The sequence below is a fragment of the Magallana gigas genome, chromosome 1, assembly GCF_963853765.1.
Source record: "Magallana gigas chromosome 1, xbMagGiga1.1, whole genome shotgun sequence".
Lineage (NCBI taxonomy): Eukaryota > Metazoa > Mollusca > Bivalvia > Ostreida > Ostreidae > Magallana > Magallana gigas.
Window position 1 is genome coordinate 21,330,251 of NC_088853.1, and position 24,523 is coordinate 21,354,773.

A 24,523-nucleotide genomic window follows, 5' to 3' on the forward strand; every position below is an offset into this window, starting at 1 on the left:
AAAATGAGATGATACCAAACATTGTGTAGTATATCAATCAAATACCTTAAGGTAATCAAACACATCTAGCAACCGATTCATATCGATTGCTGTTTCTTACATCTAAACACATGAATGCAGTAAACAAAATCCGAATTTTATTACGTTTGAATTTCGTATAAGGTCTAAAAAAATTGTTTGTTTCCGCTTTCCCGACCGACCCTAGCTTTAACCCCCCGCTTCAAAACATTTTTAAGGATTTTTGATGAAAAATCGTTTATTTTCGTTTTTATCCGATTTGGAAAAAAAATACTCAAAATTTTGGTCACGAAAACACTTGAAGCAGTTACTCTTCTCAAATCAGTGTAACTCAAACGTTTTGTTTCAAAATGGCTGTATGTTTCCATGTGTTGTAGATTTTAATAATCCTCTCATCGTTGGCAGAAGAAGTATCTGATATATAATATCATTTTTGTGTTTTTCTTAAGACCAGCTTAATAGTCAGGAATGATATTAAAGGTATTTCTCATTTTATACCATTCAGTAGTGTCAGTATCTAACCGGCATGTATAAATACTGCAATATTAAAGAAAAAAAATATTTAAAAAAATAAAAAAAAATTCCGACCGACCGACCCTACTTTTTTCAGCATGAAAGCGGAAACAACCAATTTTTTGGTTAGGCCTAATTCAAATTTTTACTACTCTCTATTGTCACTCTCCGAAATAACTGAAACCGTTTCCGTTAATCGGTAATGTTAGCTTTTTTTGAGCTGATTGACAATTTCTAATCATTTCTCTCTCCCCCTCCTCTCTCTCTCTCTCTCTCTCTCTCTCTCTCTCTCTCTCTCTCTCTCTCTCTCTCTCTCTCTCTCTCTCTCAAAATTCACTATGCAATATAAAGAGAATGCACTCTCTAGATCTGTTTTATAAACATATTTCAGAAATTATGAGTCAAGTCGGCTTACATTTACATTTTTCTTTTGTTGCTAAGTGTAATTTATAATCCCTGATATTTTACGGCATGCATATGGTTGCTACATTAATTAATGGTACTAGACTTTGACACGTGCGTGCACGGGTTGACATTGCATATCGGACATAAACGAAATAGATACATCGACACACCGTATTATTGACATTTACATACCAAGGCTATAAGCCTACAAAAATGCTATTAGTTTCACTACACTTTCCTTAGTTTGAATAATCTAACTGTGTCTCGGGAAAGGCCCTCACCACAGTTAAAATGTCTTCCATATACACCCGTAATGTAGCAGAAAATTGCAGATTCACTCCGGATCGATTTTGGAGAAAATCAATGAAGTTGCCATGAAAATAACAGTCAAATTCATCATAATAAACCTTATTATGACTGTAAATACCTTTCATTTAAAAATTTTGATCCATTTAATGGAAGAATTGAATACTTTTTCACCAACGTACACGTATTTTCTTTCCTACAGAGACAATACATGGAACGCATTATATCGTAAAACTGGGTCTGTAGGACATTATTCATTTTTACGATAAAACATATTCTATCTTCACTCTCCTTAGAAATATAATGTGAATGTTTTTGCATGTAATCGAATATTTTTTGTCATCACGAAGAAAAAAATTAGCACTAAGTTGAAATGTATATTTGTTATTTTATACTTATCTCATAAGAAATCATTAATATATGTGAACAGAATATAAAGCACATTTCCAATGAAAATTTATCCGTATTTGTATTATCTTTTCTGAGTTTATTCATGCAAATATGATATTGTGGAAACATAAACTAAAGATCCCGTTAGCGTAAATGTAATGCGCAAGCGCAAGATTGTAAAATCCAAAAAATCCAGATGATTCCGGGATTTTTAAAGGAATTTTCGTTGAATATTAATTAGCGAAGCTTATCTGAGAAAAAATAAAGACAAATTAGTAATCTTCAAGTACCAATGACGTTTAGAATATATAAAACAAATGACAGTATTCTTCCAATTTATCGGTATTAAAGACAAAATTCGAGTCTATTATTTTAATATAGTAGTATAGATTTGAAAATAAAAAATACAGACCCTTCTTTCTGTTTTTGAAGTTCCCGTGATCTGCTCTCTAATGAACGTCATGTCCTGTTCGTCTAATTCATATTTAGTAAATTCTGCCGTCAACCCATTCTCATTAATTAAGCGATTAAACATAAGTTCAGACAATTTTTCATGCTGAAAAAGAATAAGAGTTACGCTATCATTGACTACAATCCCATCGTTTTAACTAACGATTGGTAATATTGATATCATGATTTTTTGTCACTCTCTTCTATCCAAATGTTTATTCATTCGAAACAATGCCACTAAATGATATGTCATCTGATATTTTTACAATAATTCCTTACCAAATAACCGGATCCTTTTTATGACATAACTATTTTCTCTTGAAGAGTTTTAGTTACAGTACATTTTAAGATGTATTTTGATGTTTTGTAACACGTAGTCAGCACAAAAATATACAAATAGTATGTTACATTATACAAACCGGATATTATTCAGAAAGATACAGAGAAAAAATGTAATGTGTATCCATTGTTTCTGAAAATATATGAAAACAGATAAGTTGATCTTTTTAAAAAGTTTAAAAGAAGAAAAGTAATTACCGTCACGGTGATTGTTTCCCCGACCATTGGTAAGAACTTGTTTTCAAACATTCGTGAGAAGGGTCCTTGGCCTGTATAAAAAAAAATCGATCAATGCATTTTCCGTTAATTTAAATGGTTTTATCACGTATATGTTAAATGTGATGACTTAAAGACGTTTATTTAAAATAATTTTTTAAACAAGTAAATGCGGTAAGTTTTTTTTTTTTGTTTTGGTTTTTTGTTTTTTGGTTTAATTCTTATTCTTTTTCTTATTCGTTGTTTTCTCAAACCTTTGTATATTTTATCATACTTTTTATTCATTTATTTATTTTTTTGCCTTCTTTTTGACTACACGTCACAAAAATATTCCACAAATCTGCAGAAAAGAAATTCTTAGATAGATAATTCGTAAATTGTAGAGTCGTACCAAAACTAGTGATTTTCTTTTGGTTAAGTCGTTCTTAGAATCATTATGTTATTGTTAATTCTTATCTAGACTCTGTTGGATTTTGTTCAGTCGTACAAAGAATCATTCGGGTTTATTTTATGCTTGTTACAGAAATGTTTTAATTGATTTACCTAATGATCTTCTAGCTGGGTATTTTAACTTTACTTTCGACATCAACAAAAGACCCCTTTAGTTTGTTTCAAAGCTTTACATCGAGATATGCTTTGGTTCTTTTTTAAATTCACACTAAATTTTGTTTTGTTTATTGGTAAATCTCTAATAAAATATATAAGTTTCAATAAAATTACTTAATGGTAAAAACTCCGTTTGTTATAAATGGTTTTAGTTATCCTAAAACACGCTTTTATTTTAAATCCAAAAGGCATTAGTGGGTAGACAAACAAAAATGTAAAATGCTACTATACCCAATTCATGACACAGCCCGGCAATCTGTACACATAGAACGTCATTATCGGTGATTCTCAGAAGAGGTTGGCGCTCTCTCAATGTGGAGGTGACTTTTCCAGCTAAATAACAAACTCTGGGAAGAACAATATTTCAATTCCTTATTGCTTACACGGAATGCAGTATTGTTTATAAACTAGCTTGGCAAGCAAAATTATTTCTTTTAGGATCTTACTGTTTTTCTCACACACATTTGATTACATTCTGTTACCTTTTTTACCAATACATATCATACGTAAAAAAACCCCTTAAAATTGCAAATTTAATGTTTGAACATTGAAAGAATTATATTTTTTATGATATTTGAACAAATCCTTTGCTTTTAGACTGAAAAATAGACTTAATTTCATTTGTTTGAATTCGGTTACATATATCAATATATAAAAGATCTATCTCCCTTGATTTATGATGGTATATGATCTGCATCTAATGAGTTTTCTGTTTTATATTGGCGAGCCTTAAATATCGTTATTCATAAACAATTGCAAACCATGAAATATTTTTTATCACATGTTTTGTTGAACTTTAATCTTTTCTATAAACATCATAGTTGTGAGCCGCACAACACTCTTCAAGACGTCAACAACGATACGAATGAAAAAAGTTCCAGGATAATACAGCATTATTATAGAACAACATTAAATGCCTCACATTTATAACTTTTCACTTTTGAACTGATTTACGTTGTAATTTTTTAATTCGAAATCAACTATACTACTTTTGATTAGGCCGATTTGATTTTTTTTTCTTTTTTCCTTTCTCTTTCTTTTTCGGAAAAAACTACAACAATAAAACTCATTATTTTTTACCACATATAAGTTATACCAACTCTAGTTTACTTGCAAAGTTTTAGGAAAAACTACCATCTTGTTTGTTTAAAGCCCACTTAAAATACAGATACATTTAGTATAGGGATATGTAGGAGATTGTCATGTTACGGAAATTGAAGCAAAGTATAAATAAGTGCTAAAATAACAAACAAATTTCTTAAAATTGTAATATGAGATTAATGATTTAATGGTCTAGCTTATGTGTATAAACTACTAACTTCTAGCGTCTGGTTTTAGTGGGGGTCATCTCAAAATATCAAAATGCACCTAATCTTGCTATATATTTAGAGCATTACAAATGTAGACTGGTACAATTTATTTAATGATTTTTTTTAGAAAATAACCCTGAGAATAGCATTATTCTGTATATAGAATTTCATAGGCGTACAATTTTTACTTTGTTTAGGTTGTTTCTAATAACGCACTTCTATATATCTTCATTTTATCATAAAGTTATAAAAGCACAATGACAACGCTCACTTACCGTACAACGTAAAACTCGTTTAAGAACTAAATATCCTCATAAAATCTACACATTGTATCTGTATTTTGTTAATTTTGTTCAATTTTATAAACGACAAAGAAAAAAAAACTCAATTAAAGGAAACGATACACTGTATTTTACTAGAATGTGCAAAAACATGCGTTATGAAAACTAAAGTTGACCGCCTTAAAAACTTAAATAATGTCTAACTATGACGTCACATTGGTTACGAATACAGTATAATATCAATTTTTTTAACATGAATTGTATCCATCATTTATTGAACCATATGTTATACATTTGTAATGCCAACATTTCGGCTACAGACATTTGTCAATTCATATTCTCTACTTTCATAAAATATATTGTTATAAGCTGAAAAAAAATCAAATGCAATATAATTATACTTAATAAAGTCATAAAAAATAAATTATTTTGAATAACTTACTCATTAGTTAAAATTACAAACCCCAATGAATGCTCAAATCGATTGTGGGCTGCGCCAGGATAAACAAAATATGTTCCTCCTAGTTGTTTAATGGATCGCAGTCTTTGGAACTGAGGGGTGTCGATGATTTTGACGCAGAGAGGGGGAATCCTAATATACTCGTGAATTGGGTCATTAAATTTCTAAAAAACATATGCAAAAACTCTTTATTTAGCGTCTGAATGAATGAGATCTAAAAGGTGATCTTAATTTTTGAAATCAAATGTTAAAAATCATCATGCATCGTAATTCTTTATTCTTAATATTTTCATTAAGTTATCATACATGTAAACAGTGCTTTATTTAGTTCATTTTAAATAAATTGATTTATAAATTACTTTTCCTGACATATCTCTCACTTTGGAAACCACAATCTTTTTAGTCGGAGGCAGCTACGTCTTCATGAAACCTTTGCCTATTGATAAACATGTATCAGTACTGAAAAATGAAATCAAAAGATGTTGTTTTTATTTTAAAATGTATTATACACGATAGGATAGGCATACACCCATTCCAATCAAGGATGCCATTGTACCTTGTAGCGGGGTGCGGATTATCTCAGAGAACTTTTATCGTAATACCCTTGGCATCTTTATATTATCTAGTAACCCTAAACGGGAATGCATTTTAATGTATTTAGTAATATTACATTGGCATTGAGTCCAAGTTAATACATGTTAATGTAAAAGGTACAGGTGCATTTAATTGTGTTTTATTTATTACTTTTATACATTACATATCAAACGAATATAGCATGGATATTGAACGTAAAATTCATTTTATATTAGTGAATTTTAAACATAGCTTTTAATCATTTATTGTGTAGCAAAATTTTTGTTATACCTCAAATTAATTACTAACGTATGACCAACATTAAAATAAAGTAGAAACTTTTTTGCTATCTTATTGTAAGCATTATTGAGAGGTGATTATCATCAACTCTCCTATGCAGTTACTCTAGCAAGCCAGGAGGAAGACAGTGTTTAGACATCATCCCAAATGACGATGATATATCACCGCTGACAAAATATATTACTTATAAATAATCGAAGAAATCGTTGACATGTATTTAAAAGCATTGTTTTCATGAGAACATATTTATGAATACTTAAAGTTATTCAAATTATATACTTTATATATATATATATATATATATATATATATATATATATATATATATATATATATATATATATACATATATATATATATATATATATATATATATATATATATATATATATATATATATATATATATATTCTTTTGGAGTATTCATTCATTTGATATGTTGTTTTGCATGTCTATGCAACTGCGCTTACTTACTGCATATGATTTTATGTTGTGATGCTTGTGCATTCGCACTTAGTGTGTTTGTTCTTTTAAATATTGTAATGTTTAAAAGCATTGATATTTGTCATACCGGTGTTATATAATGTTATAAAAAAGGAAAAAAATTGAACCCAAGATCAAACTATTAATTTCAATCAGGTTCAATATTTCGCTATGAAATATTGCATCCTCTATAAGTCCTCTGAACCCTTAGTAAAATGTTTTTTTTTCTATATAGCTTGTTACAAGAGATTTGATTGGCTTGTAAACTGGAGGTAAATTTTCGTACACCCAATTGGAGTCGGAGGTATATAACGTGACGTCACAATTCATTGTCTCTCTACACGGAAGGATACTGTTCAATATGAATATTATTTATTTGTCGTAATTTTGTTTAAAAAGAATATTAACAAACTTTATATTTTCAAATTGTTTATTATTTTTGATTTATTAAAGATGATGGTGTAATTTTAACCTGACCATGTTATACGTTAACGGTATATCTTGAAAGCCTTATACTCCCTTGATTGAACATAAAAAACGGATTTCTTTGGTTGCAATTCCAAAAATGATGTAGTGCTTTTCTTAAAATTATTGTCTAAATGTTTTGCAATTAGTGAATAGGTGGTGTATCAATAATATTGATAACGGTGGTTGTTCTTGTTTATATATGAATTTCAAAATGCCATATCAATCATACTGATGCGTAATGTTAACAGATGTTGGTATGAAATATTATCATTTATTTTAAGAGGTATTCGTATTTCATTTACGATACCCAAACTATTTTCTGTTTTAACTCAGATTAAACCCGCCCGATTCATAAATTGTCCTAAAGGGAAACATTACGTGTTTTGCCTTCTTGTATAATCTCCAATCCATCAGATCGATTTATGCTAAAAATACCTAAGTGGATTATACTCGTATCTTTCCTTTTAAAAATTAAGATGCATATAACTAATAAGATGTTGACTTTCCACCCATTTTGCTTCTATGAATCTCAATTAAGCAGTGAAATTCACGTGATATGCTGATATCATGTGACAACATAATACGTATTATATAACAAAATGACATATGACAAAAGAGGTTACACTTTCCTGACAGAAAAAAATCATTCAACTTCACATCTTCTTTAAATTCGTTTGATTTAAGCGTTGTAATTTACAGCATATAGGTAACTTTTACAGTTATTCAAAGGTATGTTGTGTCACCGTTATTCATAATCAACATAAACCAATGAAGTATAAAGATTGAGATTGTTATAGGAAGAAACCAAACCACTTATCTAACCTGAGTATTTGTTCTGTTGATAATGTGTTGATAAGATAAAACCAGAGGTCGTGAGTTCATGCCCCGGCCGAGGACGAGGTAGAGTTCCAATATGGTGAATTACAAAAAACTTTATATATAAATCCTTCACTATGGGCAGATATGTGTCAATTTGAGAGTTTTGCGATGCTTTATTATAATAAAAACAATGACAGACATTTGATTTTTACAATCTAAAGAAAACATAAGACTGTGGTTTTTTTTCTTGCACTGGTGTTCCATAAAAATCATATTGTGTGGTTGTTTTTTTAATTAACACAACTAGGTAAACAAACAAACAAACAAACAAGAAACAGGCAGACCATATTTGTAAGAAACGCATATTTGATAACTTTTTACAGTACAGGTTTTACAAAATAAGCTTTAAGTCCCCTACCTTGTTTTTTTTCCTTAGGGAACTCCGTGTTTTCCCAAATTCATATAAATGTAGCAATAGCTTAATAGCTTAAAGCAACACTGTCAAATTATTTCTTTACATTTTTTGATAAGCATACAGGTGCACATTTCTCAAAAACATTTCCCTAATAACAGGAAGATTGCATGTTTAGTTACTAACACTAATAACTATTAACATTACAATACAGTTTTTAGAATGAACATTAGCCTTTTTTATTGAAATAATACCATGTTCATGTGTAAATATAGTGTAAATTATAGGTTTTCAATTTTGTTTCCTTTCTTATCTTTTTAATTACATGGGTTTTGTTCTCTTTGTGTACGAGAGTGACCATTGAAGATAGTAAGTAAAATATGAATTTTGTTTTTCAATTGCTTGTAATCATCTACCGGTCCTTCCTTCGAATTGATTTTTAAACATGGAAAGTCGATTCATAATAAACAAAAACCTACATCGTTCCTTTATATCAGTAGGTGTTTAAGGAAATCATTTCCAAATGTGTTAGTGCTAATATTCTTACTGTGTCCCAATTTGAACAAGGTGAGATATGAGAAAACGGGAAATTACCATGCAAATCTATCTGTAAACATCAATTATTGTTTATCACGTTCGATATTCGTCACATGTGTAATTTAATTTTTAAACATCTCATGACCTTTAGATCCAGGTTAGAAACACGCTCTGTCTTACAATTGAAGTTGCAATGACAGATGGTGGAAGACGGAGATCCGAGAAAATACATCATTGAGTACTAATGTAAGAATATTCACCGATGCGACATCATCGTCAAGTTCTTTAAACTGTGCTTATGGGAAAGTGCAGAATTAAACTAACATTTCCATTACTGAAGTCGTTAAAACTGTTCTAGAAAACGTTTAGGTGGATAAGATTATTAAAAACTATATCTCTGATGAATTTTCTTTTGTGCGACATTAAAGCTTTCTTTTTTAATAAGGGGGGTTTTATGTTTATTAATAGATGATAGACTTTATAAACATCATGCAAATCGTCGATTGGCGAAGTGTTGTTTTTCAAAAGAAATGTATTCATAAATACATGTACCTTGAAAATACTCTATATAGTACGAACAATTATATTGTTTTTTGTAGTTGTATTTATTCCTACGCCAGAGTTCAATATAGTCTATTTTAAACAGACTTTCGGCTGTCTCCGTAAATCTCCGTCTCTTAATTGGTAGTTGGAAATTAACGAAGACAGCCAAGCGTCTGGTTGAACGAAACTAGAGTTCAATATTGCTTGGATCCAGACGTGTACAATTTTTAGAAACATTTTGATTACTGATACACAGTTTGATGGAATTAATTCTATTTTTAGATATTATACAACATGATTCATATAGGGTTTTCTCGAAATTCTTGTCGTAAAAGTCCGAGAATTCATAGTATAAAAATGTGCGTAATTCAAATACAGATTAGAAAGTACTTGCCAGGCAAAAGAACATAACGTTGATTTTAAAATTGATAATAATCAATAAAATCAACTCCCGACAGTACTTCAGTACTTCGATTTTTGATTTTTTTGATTCAGAGTTGATATTTTAGAACACTGGGTGGTTATGGCCAATATACGATTGTATTATTCTCCTTTAGATTAGAGCTATATATAAGGATATAAGAAAATGTGCAGATTTTAAAGCTAAATTTTTGATATTTTTCCTTATTAATTTATTTGAGCCAAAAGTATCGTATTCAAAATTTTAAAGAATACCTTATGGTAATTGTTTGCCTATTCAACCTTCTTAAAAACAAGCATAACCTGGAAGACATATCTTTTAATAGCTAGATGTATCAGTGTATCTGACACCTTAGACTATCTAAACCCGTTCAATTTAAAAGCTTACTATAGCTTTCAATAAAGGAAATAACAGACACATGATCAAAGGAATGAATGACTACATAATCTTGAGAAACTTTCTGAATCTAAACTAAAAATAATGTGAGATTCAGAATATTAACACGAATTTTTGCATCTCAGTTAACTGAAATTTGACTGAAAGGAAACTGAAATGAGCTATGCCATTCAGTCACCCTTTTAGACCTTTCAGTTACCATTCAGTTGACTTAATGGCATAGCTTCATCCTGTGTTTAGTCTCCACAACTATAACTTTATCATATATACTAGTAAAAGTAGGTACATGTATGTTATGTTGCCAATTTGAAATAGATAACTATTCCCTAAATAGAAATAAAAGCACATACAGCAGTGTTTTTTACATACAATATATGAAGTACAATTTGAAAATACCTATAAATTAGTGTACAAACAACATTGTCAGTATTTCAGATTTCAACATTTCCAAAGCCAGATACATTGTGGCATATAACGGCAATATTTACGACCACCCTCATCTGTTCGTTGGTTCTTTAGAAGAGAATATATGATACATATAGCTCACTATAGCATTGACCAATGCAAGTGAAACTATTATCAGGAGTAAAAGTATTAAAAATAAAAAATAAAATATTTGTCTAAACCAAAGATATGTCTTATGCTTTGTGACATAATGATATGAACATAGCTAACATACATAGAACATTCAAGTGAGCAAGCCTTTGTCATAAAGCAAGAACACGTTTTCTTTTTATTCTAAAACATATAATGTGTGTATATGTACAGCTAATGAAAAATAAACTTTTAAAGCGATACGAAGTAAGCTACTGAAAAATATGATTTGCATGATATAATGTGAAAAAAATGAAATAAAGGAAAAAAAAACCTATTTATGCTAATCGTCGATTTGAATTGTAAACCTCTCTACAACACTGTAGTAGCCATAATTCTCATATGGTATTATATCTGCCTCCAGTTTATGATCAACGTATAGATTACTTAATTTTAACAATCGAAGTCAGAGTGTCAGTGAATGTTCTCTTGCAATATATGGAAAGGACGATATATGATATGGGCCTGAAATGGCCCCCCTAAAATGAACATCGTCATTGTACTGTAATTCTTTGTGTTCCTTGTACAGATATATATATATATATATATATATATATATATATATATATATATATATATATATATATATATATATATATATATATATATATATATATGTGAATTTTTAACATAATGTTCATTGTGATTCAACTGTCCACAATTTAGAATTATGACATCGTAAAGACAACCTTTTCCCGTCATTTTTGCATGTTTAGCATAAAACAGCTTGTTTTTTAAGCAGTTTTTCTTTCAGAAAACATAGAGCACATGCTTGAACAATCAGAGATATAACTAGCCAAAGCTAATAAGTGACAAAAAATATTTCTTGTTCAAGCATGCGCTCTATATATCCAATTCATAAAAAGATAAGAAAAATGGCAATTGTTGGCCGATTTTAATTGAATTGTAGAAATAGCGTCACTTCTGACGTCATATACTGCCAGTGAGTGCAAAGAAATCAAATAAATAGGTGATAAATATAATTAACATCAACTCTTCTAAAATAAAACAACATTTTATTGTACCAGAAACACTTTTAAAAATGACGAATTACGGCGGCCAAATTTAACTCATACCATATATAGTTCTTTAGCACAAGGTTTTTTTACTTTAAGAAAAATTAAGATGGTCGATACAGGGATTTTCTTGAGAGCATAACACAATTAAGCAATGACTCGAGGAAGTAGCGTTAGATCGAAGACCGAAAACACCAAACTAGTTAAGAAAAAAAAAATACTGGCCGATGCAATGCAATTGACCACTGGCAACTGACGCTATATGTTTTTCTCATTAAAAAATATATGCCCCTACATGTACCTATATAATACAAAAAATACAAAAGGTACATACCGCCACCGTCTTGATTTTATTAAAAACTGTCACATCAGGTGTACATTTTGCTTGAAACTTATCATTTAAATTATTTTGTGATTCTTTCCATCTTTCGATCGGTCCTTTAACACATAAGCCTACAACCGATTCAATGAAAACGGTGCATTACACGGTGATTAATTACATATGTCATTAATTTAAATCATTCCACAATCTCATCTCTAATATTATCGAGAAAGAACAAAATAGTTCGGATAATTTTTATAAACTACTGCAAACATAGTTCACAAATGTCATTCAAAACAGTGTACGGACACAACGACGCCCGAATGCAGATTAAACGATACACAGCACAACTCAAAATATTCCTTTAAAAGCTGAAAACTACTCGTAAAATGCATTACCTGCCTTATTTCTCTTTTATTGTCGCTACCCCAGCAACCCCTATACGGACAGGTGTCCCATATTGAGAAGAGGGTCAACTTTGCAAAAGCTTAATCAGCAGATTTCGAAAAATCAGTGGATTTTGTATCAAACCAGTTCGACATATCCAGTGTAGTGTCAGCACTAATTAAAAAGCAGCAACAGCCTCAAAAATTAAAAATAGACAAGTTGGATATATGATTCAGTGTGATCACCGAGACACAGTGTTAGATTTAAAGTATCTGCCAATGAAGAATACCCTTGGGGTTGAGACGAAAAACGAGGACAGAGAAGGGAAACTCCGTGACTTCATATATTACGAGCTCGAACATTGAGGTTAATAAGGTGCACCGTTTTGGTCGTTTCTTTTGAGTAAAAAATCGCCCTATTGTCGCTCGCTTCTTGTACCATGAATATTTTTACTCTGTCCCCATTTTTTGCTTCCACCACTTTTTGCTTGGTATTTTGATATTCATATATAAATATCTTTGTGCTCAAAGTATGTTTATTCACTAATATGACATATGTCAATATCATCTGTTTTGAAACGCCCCCTTCAACCATTTTAGGTGTCAATACTCAACCCAAAATAGAAAATTTACATTGCATCAGCCATGAAATAGCCCGGAAGATAACTTTTGTGCGAGGTATTTCGAGTTACTTCCGAATGGTAAAAAGATGTAAACATCTTCCATTATAAATCTCCGTAAGAAATTTGTTTTCGTTCCTGTGAAAAATAATTTTGTGTCAATGAGGAATTTCCCTTTCATCGATTTCAACTATATTTCTTTCATGTGCATTTTTATATAAAAAAAAGTTACGGAATCAATAACTTGGGACAGACTATAGTACTTTTTTTGGAAAAAAAGCCCACAAATTTGAAAAAGAAACCTTATGGGATCCACGGGCAGTTTCTAAGATAAATCGAGGACATACGTCGACTTTTTTATCCAATGTATAACGATGTAGAAAATGTACTTGTAAAAGTATGCTGCTGGAATTTAAGCCATCAGATATACCATAGAATCGGAAACCAAGCATAGATCTCAATTTTTGATTCGTATGATATTATTTTTCTGTCTGAGTGTTGGCTTGATATGAATATTGATAATGATGAGTCTAATCAAAGACAAATACAATATCTACTTATATAAATGGATTTTTTTCTAGAATGTCATGTAAAGGCAGAAGTTTTATACTTATAAACAAAAAGGAGCTGCTCAACTTTTTGTGTATAGAAAATAGTGTAAATAAATATATTTCCTTGATAAAGTCGAAAAACGGTTGGAACAAATTAACGTTGACAGCACTGACCTGTATATTGGATTTGTGTATATACATGCACCACTAATCGCAACTTATCGGGCCTTTATATTGGCAGTGGAAAGAGCAAGAGTACATTTATACAAGATCAACAGTAATTTTAATTCAACAATCAAAAACAATATCATCAATGACCATGAATGCAAAACCAACTGTCTTCTTTGCAATATAAATATACATAAAATCAATGAACGGTGTCTTTATTAATTAATTAAAGTCAATAATATACACTAAAATATAAGACAAGCAACATAAAATAAACGGATGAAACGTTGGATGATGATATAAAAGGTCAACTGTATAATTATATATAACACTTAGCTCAAGTTTGAGTTAATGTAGAATTAACAAAAAAAAAAAAAACAGCGTTAATAATTCAATAGATTTATTTAAGCAAGTACTTTACAATGTATTTTTACCGCATTGTTGCAAGAAATTTGTAGTAACAAAAACTAGTACTTATATTTATTGTAAACGTTATAGAACTTTAGACAACAAATCTTTGTTTGATAAAAAGTGTGTAAGCCTTCGAAAAGTTTATTATCACCATGTAAAATGTCTATTTTACATGTTGCAAACATTTTCTATAGTTTAGCTTGTTAGTAAATTCACGTTATTTAGTCTTCTTAATTATCGTGAAATTCCTCCTGACTGTGATGTGATAGAAAGTAAATTAATGTTTAACAAACGTCTTCACTGTAACAAAGAAATAGGACATCAAAGTAATAAGATGTAGCTTTAGGAGATATACTTATTAGAAAGGCAGGATTAGACGGACAATGGTTTCAGCTAACACATGTGTGTTTGACACTAATAGAGTTCATGCAATTACATAACAATTAGCGGATTAACGCAGGTGAATAAATGGGCGTTTACCTGGGAGATGATCAGTTTAGGGATAAAGAAATATTCTCTGATTGGATGATTTATACATGTCAAGTATTTAGATAGTCACGCCAGTAAAATATTATTATATGTTTTATAGATGATTCTAGGTTAGTCTAAGAGAGTAGAGAGTCAGAGTTGATATTAAGAGGTTAAGAGTCAAGATACAAGTCGTCCGTCTAATCTGTTACGTTTTCCCTCACTGTCATATGTAGGTTAACATTTATTTAGAGTTATTAATAAGCGAGTTTCTCCTTTTTAATGTGTACGGAGTGGAGAGTAACTGTTTGTATAATTGAGTTATTAAATGGAATAAATGTGGTAAATACAGCGAGTGTTGAGCTAACTCCCTAGTAATTGCCCGGTACGGAAAATGCCCCATACGGTACAAAATCGTGGGTCACAATTGGTGGATGAATCCTAAGGGTAACAAAAACGCCCGGGGCTGCTGCATATATTTTGAAGTAGTCAGATCCTGGAGCTCTTTAGCCAGCGAGTTTTCCCCATTGAACATTAAACATCAATTCAACGTAACAACGATGGACAACAACAGTTTCAGTCATCATAAACAGCGCAGATCTGATTACCGTGAAGTTTCAATCAACGTTTCAATACATTTTCAACGCCAAATTACTACTGTCTCAAGAAACTAAAGAACTCTACAAAATGACAAGATTGTGGTATTTCATTCAAAACACGAGGACGTGTTTTCTCCGGAGCGGTGGGAAACTATCACCGTGCAAAATTCACCGTTCAATTTAACTTTATTTTGGATTTTACTTTTAAAATTCAACACCTGTTTCGTAATATTTTCTCACAGTTTATTTCTTACAAAGTTACTTATTTATTTAGTGATTGACACTTTTCGGACTCTATATGTGATTTCAAAGAGACAGAGTGTCACGTCTCAAAGACTGTTAATCTCTTAAAGCAACAATGTGCAATTATCAGTTTTTCATTTCTTTGGCATCAAAGACTCATTGAGTTTATTTAATTATTTTATATCTGTGAACCTTTCACTCAGCTTACTTATGTCACCACCTGTCAATTTATAGTCAATGTTCAAATTCCTTCATATAGTTATGTACAATTGTCAATCGGCAGTCTGGAATACGGCGGCCAGCCTCGGCCACGTCCGACTTACCATAGTCTTGAGTCCGGAGGCCACTACTGGCCATATCCGACTTGTTTGTAATAGGTATGCCTGTTAAATTGTTATGATGTTGCCATCGTTGAGTCTCGACCAAAGCAATTCTATTTTACATGTTGCAAACATTTTCTATAGTTTAGCTTGTTAGTAAATTCACGTTTTTTAGTCTTCTTAATTATCGTGAAATTCCTCCTGACTGTGATGTGATAGAAAGTAAATTAATGTTTAACAAACGTCTTCACTGTAACAAAGAAATAGGACATCAAAGTAATCAAGTTTAGCTCTAGGAACTATACTTATTAGAAAGGCAGGATTGAAGGACAATGGTTTCAGCTAACACATGTGTGTTTGACACTAATAGAGTTCATGCAATTACATAACAATCAGCGGATTAACGCAGGTGAATAAATGGGCGTTTACCTGGGAGATGGTCAGTTTAGGGATAAAGAAATATTCTCTGATTGGATGATTTATGTCAATTATTTAGATGGTCACGCCAGTAAAATATTATTATATGTTTTATAGATGATTCTAGGTTAGTCTAAGAGAGTAGAGAGTCAGAGTTGATATTAAGAGGTTAAGAGTCAAGATACAAGTCGTCCGTCTAATCCGTTACGTTTTCCCTCACTGTCATATGTAGGTTAACATTTAGTTAGAATTATTAATAAGCGAGTTTCTCCTTTTTAATGTGTACGGAGTGGAGAGTAACTGTTTGTATAATTGAGTTATTAACTGGAATAAATGTGGAAAATACAGCGAGTGTTGAGCTAATTCCCAAGCAATTGCCCGGTACGGAAAATGCCCCATACGGTACAAATTCGAGGGCACATTATAAGGGAATATGAAATTGATTAATAGCGCACGAAATCATTACCATATAACTCTTATGGTGACTTAAAAACGATCTGACAAAATATATGAAAGAAAACTTAAGTGTGATTACCTCTGTCACCAAGGAGATCATATGGACTACCTAAAAAACGAAGAATCTAAAAGTATTGACCATTTCTTTCGTCAACGAAGGGAAAACTTTATACATGGACCAACTATTTTAAATCAAAGATCAGTCTTCCTCGGAAAGCAACACCTTCTCCGATCAAGACTTTACACACAGAACCTAACGTTCCAATAACATAAGAACAGAGATAAATCATGTCATTAAAAGTTTGAAAAAATAAATAAATTCAGGAATGGACTATCTTTTAAACGAATATTTTATTGTGCTTGATGAATATCTTACTACATACTTTGTTGACTTATTCAATATTGTTTTTTCTTTGGCAATCTTTCCTGAAACTGGTAAAAAAAGAGAGATTTTAGGGACAGTAATAATTACTGAGGTATCACATTTGTAAGCTGTTTTATCTGAAATTTTACACTTTTTTTGAATGAATATTATGTAATTGGTCCAAGACATGTAATATATGACGCTCAATTAGGTTTTAAAGGTAGATATAGTCCAACGGAAGCATTGTTTTTACATTGGTACTCAGTCGAAATATTACAAAAGGAAAACAAATATTTGCTGTTTTTATACTATCAAAAGGCTTCTGAGAAAATTGATAAAAATCCAGTACTCTTTAAATTTACGAAATCAAAGTGTTTATATAATGGTGTGATGGTACCTATTAATGAGCAGTGTTTAGCTTTAAAAAGATTGTTAACCAGTCACCTAGCCAAGATACCCGTTATGACGGTGACAAGGAGCACAACAAAACAATCCCCATTCTTACAATTGCTAAATTTCTAACAGTGATTGCTTTTACGCACGTTTTTTCCTCATTCAAATTATGTTGCAAACAATAATAGAATGTGATAGGAATTAAATATGGAACACCGTATTTGTCAAAACATTTAAAAGAAACGGGTGCGTCTTTTTTTACCAAGGAACTCCAAGGATACCCCAAGGAAACCCAAATGATAGAAATTAATACCCAAGGGGTCTCATTGGAGTTCAAGGATCACCTCTTAGTACCCCAAGGATACCCATAGGAACCCCAAGGAAACCCGTAAGAACCCCATGGAACCCCAATGATATTAATTAATAACCAGTGATACCCCAGGGGTCTCATTAAAATCAAGGGTCACCACAGAGTACCCCAATGATAGAAACAATAACTATTAATACCTATGGGGTTTCATTGGAGCTCAATGCTAAATTATCGCATGGATATGATGACAAAAACCCTACCACGTCAAACGAACGTAGGAGAGTAAAACTAAGTTCTTAGATCAACTCAGACAATTGTCAGTGTCAAATCAGAAGGACGCTATAGGTCCAGCTTACCTTTATGTTGCTCATAGTAGAGAACAGACAACACTGATAAATCATGTGGCTATTTCAAAGGATAAACTACATTTTATTTAGGAAACGGGCATAAAATGTTATCATTTCCTGAACTACTCTTATCAATTTAAGATTTTCTCAAAAATGTCATTAGAGGCAATTTTGATTATCAAATCTGAAATGGGCGATAATGAAAGGGAAGTCAAATGGCGTAAAATTTTTCATGATGACATATAAATTCACAGGGTTGGTTAGTGATTAACTGATGACAATGTTATCGGCCTCTAGGAGTATACTCAGTATTAATAATCTTATTCTCTGGTGCACGCAGCATTAATTCTACTACCAATAAAACGCGATGATAAACATAGAGGCAAGCAAAATATAATTTACGTAAACAGAAATGGTGTCTTTTTTTATTGATCGACGCTACGCATACAGTTGTTCAACTGCAAATCACAGCTTCCGGTACACACTTGTAAGAGTTACCTACACAGTAAACACACAGAGGCATGATTTAAGAAACCCTGAAAATTGAAGAATTCGATCCTTTTTCTAAATAAAAAATAACTCTTGTGTCCAAATGTTTCTGCAATAGGCAGACAGTTATTTAGCAATGAACAATAATTTTATTAAACAATATGAGACGCACGCATCATGTAGAATCACATAAATATTATATTTAAATTCTTATAGCATTATTATACTATTTTGATCCAATCAGAAATAATGTTAAAATAATTTCAATAGAGTTTGATTCAGTTTACTACCCCTCAAAAATCGAGTGTTTTCCTACTTAGCAATCATAAAAATAGTGTTCTTTTCTTACAAACATCACGATCCAAAACTCTACAGTTCTGTAACTACACGGTAAAGATGAGAAAATATACATGTACCATTTTATAGATATACGCAAGCCAATTTGTATCTGTTTAATTAGAGTATTATCATAGTATAAGACATGTTGTTCCATATTCCAATTGCCTGATGGGAAATATTCATTGTAATGTACTTCAATGTATTCCTGTTGGCTAAATTTAGGTTACATAATCTTAACAATGTCAAAATATGTGCCTGCATATTCTTGAAACGAATGGCAGTGTACAATTTCTTAAGCTTTCTACAATTAGAATATAAATATTATATATGACGATACATTAATGTCAATATAGCGGTGTAAAGAAATGCTATAAAAACTTAGTATGTGTTATCAAAATGTTTCCGTCTATAATTTTTATATTGAACACGTTTCAAAGTTAAGGAGATGAAATCATATGACCACCTATTTTATAACAAAGAACTATTTTCAATAGAATGCATGTGTGTCACCTGGTTATTAATCTATGACTATAGCTGGTTAAATTGCTTTAATACAGTAACGCCATCCATATATATTACAACGTCCCTTCTATACTACAATGTTTGCTTTATCAAGTATCCTGTAGCATGCATCCTACATCCATTGTGCTTTTTTGTGCTTATTCTATTTTATTAACAATTTGGAAATGGACTTTAATATGAACGGAAAAAGCTTTACAAAACTTGTTTTCCCCTTCTTTTGCAAAATCCATGTGCATCAAATGTAACTACACATTGTAGCCAAACACATATGTAAAAAGACTTAATAGAAATTTTGAACGTAATATTGAACTTTGGTCAATATAACCACTTAGGATTGTGTGAAACATTACTGAAACTGTATTAACTCAAACTCGAAATTCTTTTGGCTAAATGACGCAGAATATGATCGATAGGATAGTATAAAGCTGATTTTATTATGCAGTTTTTAAGACTTTTACATGTACATAAATGAATGATTAACGTAAACGTTTTATATGAAATCAATGTTAATAAAGTTAAATTGAACTAATAAAATTCATTCTATCATAAATACATTAACATGTATTTCAAGAGAAATAATAGAGAAATAACGACAGAAAAAAAGCAAACCAGAACATACTAGTAATACAATATATATTCACACTTATAAATGTCTATCTCTTTTCAAGTTATGCTTTTGTTATTCTGTACAACTGTTTTACTTAAAAACCTTGGTTTTCTTTCGAACTTATTGTACAAGTACCTGCATATTTCAACAATATTTTTTTCCAGGTTCAAGCCTTTTTTATATTTTCAAACGATTCTGTTTATAATGTCATTATGTAACTTTTATGAAAAAAAAACTGTAAAGATGTAATCTTTTTCTAGAAGAACTATGAATGTTTTTCTTTATTCTATATAATTTTGTATAAAACTGCTCAAGACATATTGGTGGTCTATTAAATCCAACATATTATATATATCATCGTTACCGTTTATCCTGCATCCCGTATCCTGCATTTTATCCAGTCCAATTAACTGAAGCCTTGTGAATAACACTATTGTAATACATGTACATTGAATTGAGATAAAATACATTAGATCAAACAAAAGGCCAACGAGACATTTACTTAATTCAAACGGATGTCATAATTGCTAAAAATGTACCTTTTCGAAAGAGGGGTCTTTTAAGTTACATTATCTAGAAACACTGAAAAATGAACAGACCAATGACATGAACAATAATCAAGAGCTTAATGCTATATATATGTACGTAATTTCAAAATAAATTTTTCATTAGGCAGAACTAAATATATCAAAAGCAATTAAATTAATCATAATTCACAGAGCATCATAATTTGCAACTGATCAGAAAGAAATACCAAAATATTTATTTGGTGAAGCGATGTTCAGACGGTCATGTACATGTATTACATGTCAAATGATCTATGATGTAAATTTAAAAGTTTGAACTTACATATAAGGAGCACACACTGAGCACGATATCGGGTGATTTTCCTTGTAAAAAGCATTTTTAGTACATGTACCATCCTTTAATTATATATTACACCCCCACATTTGTTTCGATTATATTCTGAATGACCAACAGCCTACTTTATTTAGTTTTCAATGAGTGGATGGTGACAGCTTGCGCACGTGCACTCTTTAATAACTTACTGGTTATTGGCACCATAAATTACTTCCAAGCCTGTTTGATTCTTACAACTATAAATTAAATTGAAAATTATAAACAATTTTTTATAACTATTGAACATTAAACATTGAAGAAAATACATATTAATGCAATTTCTAAATCAATTGCACAATTCGAAAATATGGTTTATTTGTGTTTTTGTTTTTGTTTTTTGTGTTTAAACCCAAAATGATCGCTTCATACATGTATTATGCTTAATGCATAAAGAAGCGATGCGATTTATTTTTTCGTGGCGTACAATAAAACACTATTACAGACCCTGAAACGTACTACTACACCACACGCTCGCTGCACGCTCGCTACACGCTCGCTAAACGGTTCACACGAAACGCTGAACGGTTTACACGAAACGCTGCACGCTTTGCCCGAAACGCTAAACGATTTACACGAAACGCTGAACGGTTTACACGAAACGATTCTCGCACGAAACGATTTGCTCGCTTTTCACACGCTTTGGACACGCTTTTATCCTGATCGATTCGGTTCCTCTCGGATTTTTACCCTGACTCTGTTAGTAAGAATTAATTTTAAGAAAACACGAAATAATAGAAATACCGATAATAGAAACATATATGTACATAAGTGCTGAATTGATTAATTAAATTAATTTGGTACTTATATTTAAAGCAAAAAACTATTTATTCACAGAATTAGCCAAAAATATTACTTCTATAAATATATTTATTGCTCAAAAGAAATATCCGTGATTCTTATCAGTGCCGTAAATAATAAAAATTCCAGAGAAAAAAGTTACTTTAACATAATATTTAATACCAAAAATAAAATCCGTATGATTACAAACTGAAATCGGTTTTTCAGTATTCGACGGGATTTTTTTGTTCTTCTCACAGTAATATTTTTATTAGTTTCAGAGAATACGATGTAAAAATACTACATGTAATAGTAAATAAACCTGTTATTATTTACATTAATAATTTTGAAAGTTATGTAAAATAAAATTAGTCACATAAGTTAGAAAAATGTTATAAAACAACCGAATAATTCTTTTATGCCGAATCATTCGCGTAAATAAATGTTCCGTACATAATATCACAGAAAAAAAATCAGTCGATTAAAAAAGAAAGTTGTCATTATTATTTCGGATAGAACAAAAAAAAAAAATGATTTAAATTTTTGTCTCAATATTCGTATACATAACCGTCGCCCCGCATAACGGCGTACAATATATCTATCATAATCTATTTGAATTTAGTACAGTGCATATAGATTGCCATAATAATTGATTGCATGTGTACATTTTAGGAAAATTTCAGTGTGTTAATTACTTGTTGTTTTCCGTTATCAGTGTTTAAATGATTAAAATAATAACTTGTAGAAATATTTTAAATCGGGATTCAGAAGAATTTACTTCCCGCATAGCAATGAACAGAATATTTCTTTTCTTTGTTTACATTTAATTTTGTACAAATTAATGTTAAATAATCTATCATTGAAATTGTGTGCATCATCAAATACTGATACCGTCTACCTTGAAGTCATTAAATTTCTATTGGCTATTGACAAAAAAAGAGACGAGTGACCATCCAATGAAAACGAATACACAGAGTTTGATTGACAGGTTCAGCCAGGTGCAGGTCTTACCCGATGTCCGAGGTTATGTGTACTGGTTGTACACAGCCGAATAGTCTCAGTAGCTAGTCTTCTTTCAATACGCGTACTTTTCTTTTGTTTGTTAAAAATTGATTCAATTTTGTAAAAAGATAAGTATATCATTTCTTATAGATTTTTTTCACGAGAATATCTCATAGGAGATTTGCCAAACAGTTTAAAGTAATGTTTAACACGAGCGCTATTTTGAAACAATTAAATTGTCAGAGAGTTCCGAATGAAATCTGATGAACGTTTCACACGGTTCTCGCTCGCTTTGCCCGAAACGATTTACACGCTTTGCTCGAAACGCTGCACGCTTTGCCCGAAACGCTAAACGGTTTACACGAAACGCTTCACGATTCACACGAAACGCTAAACGGTTTACACGAAACGCTAAACGGTTTACACGAAACGTTTCTCGCACGAAAGTCGCACGCTTTTTTGGTGTAGTAGTACGCTTCAGGGTCTGTACGTGTTATGTATGAAATGCATAAACTAATCTCTGACTATTCAAATTTAAAAGTGTGACAAACAAATATACAGCACACATTTATTTTTATTTTGTAAAAGAAGAGAAACAATTTTCAGTATATGTACAAAATGCCGCAACATGTTTACATATGAAGAATTGAGTTGCAGAAAGTGCAAACGATAATCAATAGAAATATTTGCATCGATATTTTTTTCTAATCAATAACCACATTATTCAAGAGCTCATTAGTTGTTGGTACACAATGTATTTTTACACACACAAAAATACAGCCAATGGGAGGATTTAACAGTCTTAACAATTTAAATTTTGTTCGTGTTTTTTATTTTGTTAAAACAATATCACAAACGTGTTGACTATTAGTGCAGTTATGATGGTCAGAAGACTTCAGTTTAACTTTATTTTTATTTAGTTATACATTTTTTTGGCGGTTGGGGGGGGGGGGGTAAGAAATAATTGTTATACTTATATTGACTTCGTCATGCAACTGAAATAGATCTGTTTGATGCTACAGGACCAAATAAGTTCTGATAGAAGTCTTCAGTGAATTGATAGTTTGGTAACAAAAGGTTTTTGTCTCTTGTTGTCTAATAGTACTTAATCAGATATTCTTGTTTTTGTATAAATGGCAGTGATTATGCTTGTATAGTTAATTATTACATGCTATTATTTGTAAAATTAACGAGAAAGCAAGTTTTTGTATTATTTTGTATAAAACACCCCCCTTCCAAAGAAAAGAAATAAATTTAATTGTGAACATATTAAAGAATACAGAAAATGTACCTAAATTATGGAAGTATAATGCATGCAAGATGACTTTTTAAGGGATTCGATTAGCCTTTTCATCAGTAAAAATTAACTAAACAATTGGTTACAAATAACTAAGGAATTGTTCAGGCGTGTTTCCACATATGCCAGTATTTTCACTCAATGAATACTATATCCACTGTATTTATTCCACTCTACTGATCACATGACTGGCATACACCTTTTATCATCTTATATTCTTTAAAAAACTGGGATGTTTTTATTACGTATCATGTTTGTTACTGAATGACTATGGAAATATATCGGGTTAATTAATCTCTTGACGGCGAGGCAAAGCAATATCGCCCATATTATAAGGTTATGTCTAAGTAAACCTTAAG

At 31.0% G+C, this 24,523-nt stretch overlaps 2 protein-coding genes across 2 annotated transcripts in view; one reads left to right on the forward strand and one right to left on the reverse strand.

Moving 5' to 3' along the window:
- LOC105333533 (D-beta-hydroxybutyrate dehydrogenase) overlaps positions 1-24,523 on the forward strand; it is a 359,470-nt gene that overhangs the window by 303,199 nt on the left and 31,748 nt on the right. The gene's annotated exons all lie outside the window — the stretch shown is intronic.
- LOC117685389 (deoxynucleoside triphosphate triphosphohydrolase SAMHD1) lies at positions 529-5,755 on the reverse strand. Its single transcript, XM_066077817.1, has 6 exons — positions 5,654-5,755; positions 5,298-5,458; positions 3,475-3,590; positions 2,620-2,690; positions 2,045-2,188; positions 529-555 (listed from the first exon to the last, which is right to left on the reverse strand). Exons 1-6 carry the CDS (start codon positions 5,663-5,665, stop codon positions 529-531), a joined length of 531 nt encoding a protein of 176 aa, XP_065933889.1. The 5' UTR covers positions 5,666-5,755.

Coding starts and splice junctions, on each gene's coding strand:
- LOC117685389 (XM_066077817.1), bottom strand. Junction 2,691..3,474: donor CGGGCTGTGTCATGAATTGG/GTATAGTAGCAT, acceptor TTTTTTATACAG/GCCAAGGACCCTTCTCACGA. Junction 2,189..2,619: donor GGGAAACAATCACCGTGACG/GTAATTACTTTT, acceptor ATTCTTTTTCAG/CATGAAAAATTGTCTGAACT.